Source organism: Leptonychotes weddellii, chromosome 6 (genome assembly GCF_054177405.1).
Source record: "Leptonychotes weddellii isolate Sample4059 chromosome 6, ASM5417740v2, whole genome shotgun sequence".
In the NCBI taxonomy this organism is placed as follows: domain Eukaryota; kingdom Metazoa; phylum Chordata; class Mammalia; order Carnivora; family Phocidae; genus Leptonychotes; species Leptonychotes weddellii.
In genome coordinates, this window is record NC_138374.1 from 104,123,460 (window position 1) to 104,137,321 (window position 13,862).

The 13,862-nt window shown below is 39.4% G+C and overlaps 2 protein-coding genes across 14 annotated transcripts in view; one reads left to right on the forward strand and one right to left on the reverse strand.

Annotated features, from left to right (window-relative positions):
- Window positions 1-12,739, reverse strand: part of RPS6KC1 (ribosomal protein S6 kinase C1) — a 319,037-nt gene extending 306,298 nt beyond the window's left edge. For 8 of the 12 annotated variants that reach the window (XM_081824820.1, XM_081824821.1, XM_031037563.2 and 5 more), the window contains exon 1: window positions 12,494-12,739. In XM_081824820.1, the coding sequence (XP_081680946.1) occupies window positions 12,494-12,598 (105 nt within the window). In that variant the 5' untranslated portion in view covers window positions 12,599-12,739. The remainder of the gene's footprint in view (window positions 1-12,493) is intronic. The other 4 variants (XM_031037560.2, XM_031037565.2, XM_006741972.3 and 1 more) reach the window with 1 other exon arrangement.
- An 82-nt stretch (window positions 12,740-12,821) lies between these two features.
- ANGEL2 (angel homolog 2) overlaps window positions 12,822-13,862 on the forward strand; it is a 41,851-nt gene continuing 40,810 nt past the window's right edge. The window contains exon 1 of one of the 2 annotated variants that reach the window (XM_081824825.1): window positions 12,822-12,972. In XM_081824825.1, the coding sequence (XP_081680951.1) occupies window positions 12,944-12,972 (29 nt within the window). In that variant the 5' untranslated portion in view covers window positions 12,822-12,943. The remainder of the gene's footprint in view (window positions 12,973-13,862) is intronic. The other variant, XM_081824828.1, reaches the window with a different exon arrangement.

The following is a 13,862-nucleotide window of genomic DNA, read 5'->3' on the forward strand; positions in this document are numbered from 1 at the left end:
TCATGATAATAAATTATTCATAGTTAGTACAGAAAATACAGTAAACCAAAGTTTAAGTATTCTTAAAGTACCTAAGTGAAGGTCTTTAATTTAAGCTTACAAGAACTTCTCTTCACCCTCAAATACTTCTCATGTGAAGGGGCGAGGGATTTAATCAGGCAGAGATCAGAAAATTAAATCAAAACCTACCTGCCAAGTATTAACTATCCCTTTCCCCAAGAGCATAAGCAAAGCTTAGTGAAAATCATGTCGGGAAAGTTCAGGACTATACTTTCCTGGTTCTCCTCTTTCCTCCTTGGTTCTTTTGCTTCTCTTTTGCAGGTTCCTCTTCCTCCTTCTATCCCCCAACAATCTGTGAGCATTCCAAGAATCAATCCTAGACTCTGTTTCTTAGCCTCCTTTTCAGTGTTAAGAAAGAAAGTCTATACCAGTGCTAATACTGTTCAAGGTACTGTGCTAGGCATGGAGGGGGGGGAAATCTGATTTTGTACATTTATATTTGCAAAGCATTTTATTAATGATTCATTTTATTCCCTCAACAACCTATGAACTAGGCAGGAGTGGTTATTATGAGTCTCCCTTTTACCAATGAGGAAATAAGATCCAGAGACTTGAATAAGATCACATGACTATTCACCTTTAGATTTGGAATTAGAACTTGGATTTCTGACTCCTGGTCCAGTGCTCTTTCCACTGTACTACACTGTATCCCTCAAATTATCTGTAATATTTTCAGCAATAATTGAGTTTACTTACTTCCACAAACCCTGTCACCATTAGGTTTTATTTATTCTTTCACTTATTCATTCAACAAATATTAAGGCCTACTCCACTTCTAGATACTGAACTATAACAGAAAATACACTGGGTCTGATCTCTACACCACTATATTATAAAAATATAACCGCTTGGCAAATACATTAGCAAGTTCAACCACTTGGCGCCCCACTATAAGAGATTCAGTATTCCCACATGCATAATCTTATTTAAAAAGTTAAGAATATGTCCCCTGAGATGGAAATCAAAAACACAAAAGGGTTGGTTAGGATAACATAGGTTGAGACCAAATGTCCAACTCTTTCTAACTATGTAATTCTCTTCAGCAGGAATTTAAAGTTGGTGAAAAATAAGAATATCGATCAGAAATCTGAAGAAAGAATACGATCATAATGAAAATGAACAAAATGAGCCCTCAGACCCAGATTTTTATAACTTATAACACTATCTTAGCAATCATCTCAATAAGTAATATCAACTCTAAAAAAAAAAAAAAAAAAAAAAACCACTGTAAATTCTCTCTGATACAGGTTACTAGCTAGCATTTAGTAACTTCTTTCGGGGTGAATTTCAATATTTTGTCATAAAATTCAGCCAATAAATGCCACAAAAGATGGAATTTAAAGCAGTGATTCCTTTTGTCTGAATTTCCTAAATTTCCACTGTAAGCCTTACCTATCACCTATACAGATAACTTGTAGAGCCTCTTGGTATAGAGAATTCTATCACCAAGTCATCTTCCAATTATTACCCTAAAGCAGTGCTTCACAAACCGTGCTGTATGGAATATCAATATTCTTTAAAATCAGTGCTCTCAAAGGAAGAGCTTAATGACCAATTCAGTTTACCTTTGTTTAAAAAAGAGACATTTTTTACAGCAGGCCTTTTCTCAAGCCTTTTAATACATTATCATGCATAGTAAAATCTCCAAAAGAAAAATATGTAGTATCTATCCAGTCAACTTTTTGTTTTTATCATATGTTATCTGCTATTATTTTATTTCTTTAATGCAACACCCACTAAATTTGAAATACAGTTGGGAAATGCTGCTGCAATGTTTGTAGTCCATCTGCCCCTGTTAATGCCAACAGCAAATTCTGAATTTAGGAAAACAAATAAGGGCTTACAGTGAAGGTCACTATCTCTTACTGTGCTAAGAAATTAAGTCCTCTAGGGGCACCTGGGTGGCTCAGTCGTTAAGCGTCTGCCTTGGGCTCAGGTCATGATCCCAGGGTCCTGGGATCGAGCCCCGGTGTCGGGCTCCAGCCCCGCGTCGGGCTCCCTACTCCGCGGGGGGCCTGCTTCTCCCTCTCCCACTCCCCCTGCTTGTGTTCCCTCTCTCACTGTGTCTCTCTCTGTCAAATAAATAAAATCTTTAAAAAAAAAAAAAGAAATTAAGTCCTCTACTTCATTTAATCACCACAACAATCCTGCCTGGTAGGATGAGATAACCAAGCCCAAGAGCATACAGTCACATACTAATATTAATCATATTAATCAGTTACAGGCAAGACTGGATCTCAGAACTCCATGATTCCAAACAAAGTACTCCTTCCAGGACACAACTAAATCGGCCCTCCTAAAGATTAAAATTCCGGGGTGCCTGGGTGGCTCAGATGGTTGAGCGTCTGCCTTCAGCTCAGGGCATGATCTCAGGGTCCTGGAATCAAGCCCCGTATCAGGCTCCTGGCTCAGCGGGGAGTCTGCTTCTCCCTCTCCCTCTGCTTCTCTCCCCTACTCATATTCCCTCTCTCTCTCTCTCTCTGTCACATGAAATTCCAAGTATGCAAGTAATATTCCTGATGCCTGTTAAGTAAACCCGTTTTGTCTTTTACAGAGAAATGTAAGTTGACCAAAAAATAGCAGCTGAAGAAGTGCTTTGGCAGAAGAGAAGGAGCTAAATAGAAAGGGGTCTGATTACAGGCTCTGGTACTAGCCATGAACTGCTTTTTTGCCAGTTTAGTAATAAACCAAAGAGAAAGCAACCTTAAAATGAGCCCTCTTTCCTATCTTTAAAACAAAGACCTGAGGGGGACGCCTGGGTGGCTCAGTCAGTTAAGCGTCTGCCTTCGGCTCAGGTCAGGCTCCCGGGGTCCTGGGATCAAGTCCGACCCCTTGCTCAGCAGGAGCTCCTGCTTCTCCCTCAGCCTGCAGCTCTCCCTGCTTGTGCGCACACTCGCACGCGCTCTCTCTCTCTCTGACAAATAAATAAATAAATCTTAAAAAAAAAAAAAAGACCTTAAGTTAGGGCTTGGACTAGCTCAGGCCCATAATAATCAACAGATCATACAGTCATTAGGTCCTCTAGATCCTTTTCAGAGTGCTAACTTATTTTATCTACTTCTTAATAAGTATTACCAACTTTCCTTAAAAGTTTAAAATACTCATTTATCTAATTACCATCATAATTATGATTTGAAGTCACTCTCTTCACTCAGACCCACACAAAAGAATTGTCTTCTTCATAAGATTGAAAGATAACTCCTAGAAAACAGAACTCCAAAAATCAGTCAAATCTATTATATCGCTTACAAAAAATGATCACAAAATTAGTCCCTTTAGAACCAAGTAGAAATGAGTTAAATATAAATTTTAAGAAGCTACTTTTATGAGCAACTTATTACAGTCAAGTCTTCTGATGGCTCTTCAGCTACCAGTCTGGCAATAGAGCTAAGTGGATAAAGGGTTTATAAAAGTAACATTTTTTTTTTTAAAGATTTTATTTATTTATTTGACAGAGAGAGACACAGCGAGAGAGGGAACACAAGCAGGGGGAGTGGGAGAGGGAGAAGCAGGCTCCCCGCGGAGCAGGAAGCCCGACGCAGGGCTCGATCCCAGGACCCTGGGATCATGACCTGAGCCAAAGGCAGACGCTTAACGACTGAGCCACCCAGGTGCCCCCAAAAGTAACATTTTTTTAAAAACTAAGTGTCAAGATACAAATAATCAAACATGAAAAAAAAAGGGGGGGACACATGCCCACTCTTCATCTCTCAAAGATAGGACTCCCCAAATGTGGGATGAGAATAATTGGATATACAAAAATGTAAGGCTATACTACACTGAACATTTCCCATTGTGGTGATTATGTAAACCAAATGGCACATTCATCAACGCAATGCACACAATCCTGACTTTCAGGCATTTGACTTTCAAAAAATCCATACTTTCATATAAACATACTGACACCTTTAAACTGCATTTCATACACACACACACACACACACACACACACCCCACCCCCCTCTGGCAAGAATAGGTACCTCAAAGCGCCCAGCTCCCAGAGGCAAGTGTCCTCTTACCAAACTCAACCTCCATCCTACCCCATCACCTGCTTCTCAGTTCCTCTTTCCCTCTTTTCCCTGCAGAGCTGCAGGTTGTCACTGGTTGGCAAGAATATTTGGGTTGGTTAATCACCCGCCAGCCAGGTAGTCTGGACCCAAGAGACAGCACCTGCACAAATCAATTTAATTAGACATTTTACAACATTGTTTAGTTCTCTGGAATGAAAGAACTTCCATATAAGATACATAAGTCAATGGGAAAAAATTCAGACATTCCACTTTCTAACAAGTTTTTACAAAAGTAATATGTTGAAAGGAATGATTGCTTTCTACATCATTAAAATCCCAAAATCTAAACTATAACAGCAAGCTACCTTTGGACACTCAATAAATGTTAAGTTGTATTTCTCACTTTAAATTTACCAACTATAATGGCACCACTCTAAGGTAAACTATTTTCCAATCTAATTTCAAGGAAAATCAAAATCATTGTTGTTAAAGTTTGCAGTTTAACACAAAATCTTAATATCTGAGCATATAAGTTATCAATACACAAAATGAAAACAGGATTGGCTTACATTTTTTATTTATTTTTTTTATTTTTTTTTTTTAAAGATTTTATTTATTTATTTGAGACAGAGAGAATGAGAGAGAGAGAGCACATGAGAGGGGGGAGGGTCAGAGGGAGAAGCAGACTCCCTGCCGAGCAGGGAGCCCGATGTGGGACTCGATCCCGGGACTCCAGGATCATGACCTGAGCCGAAGGCAGTCGCTTAACCAACTGAGCCACCCAGGCGCCCTGGCTTACATTTTTTAAAACCTGCTTACTAGGGGAGCCCGGGGGTCTCAGTCAATTAAGCATTCAACTCTTGATTTCAGCTCCGGTCATGATCTCAGGATAGTGAGATGGAGCCCCGCCTCAGGCTCCACTCTCAATGTGGAGTCCACTTGAGATTCTCTTTCTCCCTCTACCTTTGCCCTTCTCCCTGTTCACATTCTCTCTAAATAAATAAATAAATAAGATCTTAAAAAAAAAAACCTGCTTACTAACATTTTTCACATGAGATAGTTTTCTATTAAACAGTATTAACAGTTAAAAACAAAGGAAAGGTAGAATAAAACAAGGTGCTAGAAAAAAAACTGAACTTAAGAACCATGATTTTTTTTCTTTTTTTAAAGATTTTATTTATTTATTTGAGAGAGAGAGAGAAAGATAGCAAGAAAGCAAGAGCAGGGGGCGGAGAGAGAAGCAAACTTCCCATTGAGCAGGGATTCCCAAAGTGGGGCTTGATCCCAGGACCCTGGATCATGGCCTGAGCCGAACCATGATTTTTCAAAATTTTTAATCATAAATATATTTTTCAACAAATTAATCTCCCTCCCTACCCCCATGACTACTCCATTTGCTGAAACTATTTCCAGAGTAAGTCAACACCATTTTTCAAGAAACCTTCATGGAGCTACTGATTTAACAACCAAAAACTAATAATTCTCACTGCTTTAACATCAGACATTTGTAATAATATAAGCAGTTAAGGGTTTAAAATTTAGCAGGCTTGGGGTGCCTGGGTGGCTCAGTCATTAAGCATCTGCCTTCAGCTCAGGTCATGATCCCAGAGTCCTGGGATCGAGCCCCGCATCGGGCTCCCTGCTCAGCAGAAAGTCCGCTTCTCCCTCTCCCTCTGCCTGCCGCTCCCCCCCTGCTTGTGCTCTCTCTCTGTCAAATAAATAAATAAAATCTTTTAATAAAAAAATAAATAAAATAAAATAAAATTTAGGAGGCTTTTATTTCCTCATAGTGGCTTAAATTATTACTTGAAATGTTTATGAATATGCATTACTTTCAAAATAAAAAGCTATCAAAACTAAAAATTAAATATGCTGCATTCAGCATACAAAAACTCCACAGTGAATATCATACTGAAGAGAAAAAGACTGAATGCTTTCCTTCTAAGATCAGGAACAAGGCAAGGATGTTCACTTTCACCACTTCTATTCAACACTGCACTATAAGTCCTAGGCAGAACAATAAGACAACAAAAAGAAATAAAAGAAATAAAACTATTCCCTTTGCCAAACGTGTATTGTCTATGTAGAAAAAAATGAAAACTCTACCAAAAACTCCTAAAACTAATAAATAACCTTGGAAAGATCATAGGATATAAAGTCAACAGAAAAATAAACCCAAATGTCTTTATACTGGCAACGAAAACTTGAAAGTCAAATTTTAATACTATTCAGAGTAGCTACAAAAAGATGAAATACTGAGAAATATATCTAACAATAATGTCCAGAATCTGTATATTGAAAATTATAAAACATTGATGAAAAAAATCAAAGAACACCTAAATTAATGGCAAGACATAGTGTGTTCATTTGCAGATTTGCAGATTCAACAAAGATGTCAATTCTCCCCAAAATTGACCCACAGATTTAATGGAATTCTAATCAAAATCCTATCAGGATTTCTTGTAGATATAGACAACCTGATTCTAAAATTGATATAGAAAAGCAAAGGAACTAGATAGTCAAAACAATTTTGAAAAAGAATAAAGTTGGAGGAATTCTACCTAATTTTAAGACTTAATATAAATATAAACCTACAATAATCAAGGCAGTGTGGTATGAAACAAAACAGAGAATCCAGAAACAGATCCACACATATATTTCCTGATTGATTTTGGACAGAGATGCAAAAACAATTCAATAAAAAAAAGAGCTAGTCTCTTAAATAAAGTGTTTTGTTGCAATTGAACATCCATATGCATGTTCTGTCTAAACCTCACACCTTATACAAAAATAAACTCAAAATGGATCATAGAGCCAAATGTTAAATGCAAAACACTAAATCTTCTAGAACAAAACATTGGGGGAAAAAATCTGTGACCTGAGGTTAGTAAAGAATTTTTAGATACAACACTAAAAGCACACTTCATATGAGAAAAAAAAGAAAGAGAGACTTCACCAAAATTAAAACTTTTTGCTTTGTGAAAGACACTGTTAAGATAATGAAAAGATATGCTATACACTGGGAGAAAATATATACAATCACATATCTGACAAAAAAACTTACATCCAGAACAAATATAGAATCTCAAAATTCCACACTTAGAAAACAATCCTATAAAAAATGGGAAGAAAAGACGGTCTTCAAAAGATTAAATACTGGATGATTCTATTTATACAACATTCTCAGAAAGACAGAAGTAGAGTGGTAGAGAGCAGGTCAGTGGTCGCCAAGGAGCTAAGACGTGGGGAGAAGAATATATAAAAGGGATAGCATGAGGGAGTGTTTGGGGATGATGGAACTGTTCTGTTTCCTGATGATGACGGTGGATATTTGAATCTATTGTGTAAAAATTCATAGAATTATATAAGAAGTCAATTTTACTATATATCGATTTAAAAAGGAACACTTAAAAAGAAAAATATTGCCTCTTTCCAGTCTTCTCTCAAATCCCTGCTATTGTCCAGCTCTGTGCTAGGCACCATGAATACAAAGTTAAAAAGGCAGTTGCCCTCAAACAAGGAAACAAACAAGTACATTATGATAAAGGCTTTAAAGGAGGGATATATAATCCACATGGAGTTCTACACGTAAGAAAGGCTTCCTGGAAAACACAGGGCAGGAGCTGACACTTCACATGAACAGGGATACCAACATAAAAGAGAAAAGCATTCCAGACAGAGGAAACAGCATCTAACATAAAGGTATATGAGAAAAGTGTACTAATATACTACAAATAATTCCTTTCCTTCTCACAAGAAGTCAATACAAGAATACGGTCAGGAATTGAATGCAGGTTCCCTCCAAGCAACACAAATAGTGTTCCAATTTGAAGCCTTGGAAATGGCAATTTTTAGACTCAAATCAAGCTAAGTATTTCTTCCATTCATTCCCTGCTCCCCTTTGTTCACATTATCACAGTCACTGTATTTTCCACGTATCCATCACTTTTGCCAAACTACAGTAAGGCCCTGTGGGAACACACAGGCACCCCCATACATACACCCACAGCATCTAATGAAATACGTTTTATATAGGTATTCAACAGCAGCACTGGGATAAAAGCACTGCGACTGGGGCCAGTCTACCTGTGTTCAAATCTAGACTCCACCATTGGCTAGCCGTGTGACCCTGGGCAAGTTACTTAACCTCTCTGTGCCTCAATTTCCTAATTGATAATGTGAGAATAATAGCACCTACTCACTGGGCTGCTGTAGAAAATGCGCTTGATTTATATAAAGTGAATAGAACAGTGCTTGACTCATATAAGCACCATATAAGCGTTTGCTATATAAAATGTGGACTTACGTATTCTCAGTTTGAAAAAACACCCAAATTGCTTTAAGTATGCACAAGACTTGCACACTGAAAATTAGAAAACATTGCTTAAAGAGCTAAATAAATGGAAGATACATGTTCATGGATCAGAAGATTCAATATTGCTAAGATATCAATGTTGTTAAGATATCTTCTTCTGTAGAAGCTGATCTGTATTCTCAATGTAATGCCAATCAAAATCTGGGTAGGTATGTCTGTAGAATTTGTCAAACTGATTCTAAACTTTCTACAAAAATCTAAACAATCTAAAACAATCAAAGCAATTTTGAGAAAGAAAACCTAATTTCAAGATGTTAGTATAAAGCTACAGCAAACAAGGTTGTGTGCCATCAAGAAAAATGAAAGCAAATGTCTATACAAAGACTTCTATACAAATGTTCATGATAACTATATTCATAATAGCCAAAAATCAGAAACAATCCAAGTCCTCATTAACAGAATGCATTAACTGTAGTATAACCATACAAAGAAATACTGGTCAACAATAAAAGAGAATAAAACACACAACAACATAGACGAATCTCAAGTAATCATGCTGAGTTAAGAAGCCAGACCAAAAAACAAAGTGCATACTGTATGATTCCATTTATATCAAATTCTAGAAAATACAACCTAATCTACAGTGACAGAAAACTGACCAGTGGTTGCCAAGGAATAGGGGGTAGGGAGGGGGAACTGAAGGCCAAGGAGCATGAGGGAACTTCTGCAGTGAGAACTATGGCAGTGGTTACACAACTATACACATTTGCCACAACTCGTCAAACTGTACACTTAAAATTGATGAGCTTGGTTGTACATAAAGTATGCCTCAATATAAACAAAATATAGTCATAAGGCAACACTGCCATTTAAAAATTAAAGCATACCTTTCGCTTTCCATATTCATGGAAAGAATACCATTCACTTAATGTTGTTGAGAAATCTATATTACAATACGAGTTTTGTAAATGTAGCATGATGAAACAACCAAAAACACTGCTAATGGCTCTTTTATATCTGCGTCTTCTTTAATTAAGAATTAAAGGAAATCTATAAAAGAATTTTCCAATTCTTAATAGAAATACTTACTCTAGATAAAAATTCATAAACAACACAGAATTTAACTAGGAAATTTGTTAGCACGCCTGTAACTGGCCATAAGGTTATCCAAGCCTGCTAGGTTCCAGAGAATTGCAAAACAAAATATCAAGGAGTTTTTAAAAGATGAGAGAGCTCTCATGCTACCTAAAATTTAACAATGGTACTTCCCATGATTCTAATTCTACTTCTGCATAAAGAATGCTGTAAAGGTCAAGAATATAGGGACTATTCCTTAAGGCTAGAAGTAAATTAGTAGTAGGAAACACTGAGAAGACACCCCTAATCTTTATCTCATGAAGTTCTCTCAGGGGAGCACTACTTACTTGGTTAATTCTCCTGAGGAAATATGTTTTTCTCCTCAAGTCTCAAAGAATAATAAATATTTTACTTGTTTTATAATAGTAAGCACAGTTGTTTTTTAAAAGTATATCTCCATGAAAAAAAAAAAAAAAGTATTTCTCCATGTTGACCCTCAAGCCTTAAAATTAAAAAAACAGAGGCGCCTGGATGGCTCAGTCATTAAGCATCTGCCTTCGCCTCAGGTCATGATCCCAGGGTCCTGGGATCGAGCCCCACATCAGGCTCCAGCCCCACATCTGGCTCCCCGCTCAGCAGGAAGCCTGCTTCTCCCTCTCCTACTCCCCCTGCTTGTGTTCCCTCTCTCACTGTGTCTCTCTCTCTCAAATAAATAAATAAAATCTTAAAAAAAAAAATTTAAAAAAACAAACCCTGTAACAGAAACAAAAAATGAGGAAATAGCCATTTACAAGGAGAAAAAAAGACAGTGTAAGCAACTTCCCCAGTTCAAATAACCACAGCAATATGTAGCATGCATATTATATAAATTTGGTTACTTCTAAGGCAATGTGCTACTTCATGTTCTAATTTACATTGTCATAAGTTAACTGTTTCATAAAAATTAGTTCACAGCTTAAGAAAAGATATTTGAGATGTAAATTAGGTTAACCTTTCCTTCTATAAGTAAGACTACAAGTAATAATCATGCTCAGCGTTTCCTATTCAAGATCCACACACATGCACACCTTCAGGCCTTTACAGGCTCTATTCCTCCCATTCACCCTTCTATCTACGATGCCCTCTCCTTTTATCCCACCTGTCTGGATTCTTGCCATCTTTCACCATTTATCTTAATTGGTCCACGTTCCCTGATCCCGTGAGCCAGAGCTATCTCCCTGTCTTCTGAAATCCCATAGTTCTTTTCTGTAGTCTCTTACAACATTTAACATTTCCATCTTGTACTACACTTCTTTAAGCCCAGTTACCTCTCTTCTACTGGGAGCATCCTTGAAAGAAAGGTACATGCTTTCTTCAGCCTTGTATTCCTCATAGCACTTAGTGCCTGGAACTAAACATTTATTGGGTGTGCTGCCTAGAATGGGAAGGAAAACATTCAACAATATTTTTTTCAACACTGTGTGCCATACATTGTCATAGGTGATATAAAAGGAAACAAATACCAATGATAGAGACCTACTGTAAATCTACTAAGAGACACAGACATGTAAATAGATTAAGCATAAGGGATGAATTAGGGTGCTATGAAGGGAACACTATGTATATTGAAGATTGTTCTAATTCCATAAAGAATGTTAGGAAACTAAGTCTAGGTTTTGAAGGGCCCAATAACTAGAAAGGTTTCAAGAGTGGTATAATAAGGGTCCCTTAACTGTAATCTGAAAAAATTTCTTAATCTGAAACTAACACTCCCATCCTATGTAACAACCTTACTTCCATAGGAGGCGGAGTAACAAATTTCACTCAATTCTCTGTATAACCCTCCGAGATAACCAAGCCTGGTCGTATCTTTAAACAAATTTGCTCCTCCCATCTTCTCACATGACTGAATTGTGGGCCATTTCCATAAAATATGTACCACTTTCATGCCCCAAATTGTTTATCTAAATATACCTAACCTTTAAGGTTCTTCTCAAATTCTACTTCCTGAGCTCTCTGACACACAGGATTATGCCATCCTCCAAATGTATGTTGCACTATTACTACTATCTGTACCTCTCTTCTTTAACAACTAATGACAATGATAAAATTAATTCTTAACTTTTTATATAACTTGGAATTAAGCAGAACTGGTCTCAAATCCTAAATGTGCACCTGCCTTATGATGTAAAGTTAGTCAAGTTATGAAACTTCCTTGAACCTCAGTTTCTTCATCATTAAAATTAGGATTCAGTTGGGTAATATGTACAACATGCCTAATATACACACATACTCATACATACATAAGTCACAAACATTCCGACTTATTTTTGTTATTCTTTTCCAAGAAGGGAGATGCAAACTCTCTTTAAAACTCAAGGCAAAAGCAATAAAACATGAACAAAGTGGGTACTAAAAATTGGTTAGTTGATGTAAAGGAGCCTCACACCTTTTAAATACGCCCTCAAAACAACTCACACAAGACACTCCCAGGAGAATTTCTCCTATGTCTCCTACTACTGCAAATAATGAAAATCCCAGGCAAAAAGACACAGCCAAACACAGACGGCCTAGGCTGGTGACTACAGTGACATCCTTCTCAAGAGTCTGTCTGCCTCACTACAAACCTGACACTGTATAAAAGATCAAGGGAAGAAATATCGTTTATTACATAAATCAAATAATACATGAGTTAGTTTTTCGATCTACACTATCCCGGAGAAGCAAGCAAAACCATTTCTGCTGATTTCAGCCTCAGAAGAGAAAGTACTACTGGGATAGGGTCTGAATCATCAATTTAAAACCATCAACGCCTGCCCCACCCTGGAATGAAGGCACTACCGCGACCTTCTATAGCAGAGTCTCGAGCATTCAACACTCAGCCCCTACCCCAGTCTTCCAGAAGTCCCCACCTCCGACGCATGTCCGGCACTGGGCGCACCCAGTCCCATCCCAGGCTCTGACCCAGGGTCAGGTACCCCCACACCGGGTCCATACCCTAGTGCCTCACGCACCAACTCTGGTTCTACGCCCGACCGACACCGGTACTCACTCGGGCGGTGACCTTATACACCGTGTAGCCCCTTGGATGTCGCTGGGGCTCGGTGACAGTGTAGAAACGGGCCAGGTCGGCACCCCGCTCCCGGGGAGAGGTCATCCTCCTGCCGCCTCTGCCGCCGCCGCCGGGCGGGGACCATCAGCGCAACCCGGCGCCGCCGCGGTCCGGAATCCCCAAACAGCAGCGAAGCGGCGAGGGGGCGGTGGCTCCACGGCGGCCCTTCGCTGCGCGGCTCTGCTTCCGGCTCGGCAGAGACGCTTCCGGGTCAGGCCGCTGCCAGCGACCTGGGGGAGGGGAGGCTCCACGCTAGAAGCTGACCCCCATCCCGGCGTGGGCCTGGCAAATGGACAAGGATCAAGTGGTCGCACGGCACTCTCGTCACTGCGGAAGCTGAGACTTCTCCGCTAAGTCTCTGTGCGCTAGCTCCGACACCTTCTAGATGTTATGAGCGCTGTTAGAGCCAGGACACGCAGGTGAGACCTCGGTGCTCCACACGCTCGCCCAGCGCAGCCCGTGTACAAACTTATATGGAGTCGTGAAGGGATGGCATCTTCTTTCCTTCCTTACTCACGGCCTATCATTTTAAATACCCACAGCAACACCTGAACTCTGGCAGACACAACCGTTCCTTCTTTCTTTCTTTTTTTTTTTTAAAGATTCCATTTTTTGCTTGACAGAGAGAGAGAGCACAAGCAGGGGGGGCGGCAGGCAGAGGGAGAAGCAGGCTCCCCGCCGAGCAGGAAGCCCGATGCGGGACTCGATCCCGGCACTCCGGGATCATGACCCGAGCTGAAGGCAGTTGCTTAACCGACTGAGCCACCCAGGTGCCCCAACCGTTCTTTCTTTCTAAGACAAATCCCGTCCACCTGTGCACCTGTCTTTCGACCTCCACAACAGCCTTCAACCCTTTATCACTCTTAAAATGCATCCCCTCGGATTCTAAAAGCTGGAACCGGCGTCTAACTGGGAAAAAAAAAAATCACACGACCTCTGAAAGCTACTATGAAGAGAGAGTTTCCATTCAGATGGTTGCTATCCCGTGTTTGGCAATTCCTTTACCTTTCCTTGATCAGGAATTTCACATTTCCCATAACATTCGTTCCGAGTCTTCGCCATTTTCCTCAGTTCTCTGTTCCTCTTATTAGTGTTGCCCCTCGACCGTTTCTCCCCGCCCTTCTTGGAGGGGAAGGAGGGAGGAGCCCTTAGTACAAACACCTTCATCTCACATACCTATTCTGATATGAGATGTAGACATATCCCTTCCTCATTTTTTAAAACTGATCACTCTGCCTGTGTGCTGAAACCCATCCCCTTTGGCAGACCTAAAGACATTGTTCCATCAGGGACATCTAAACTCTGCTTT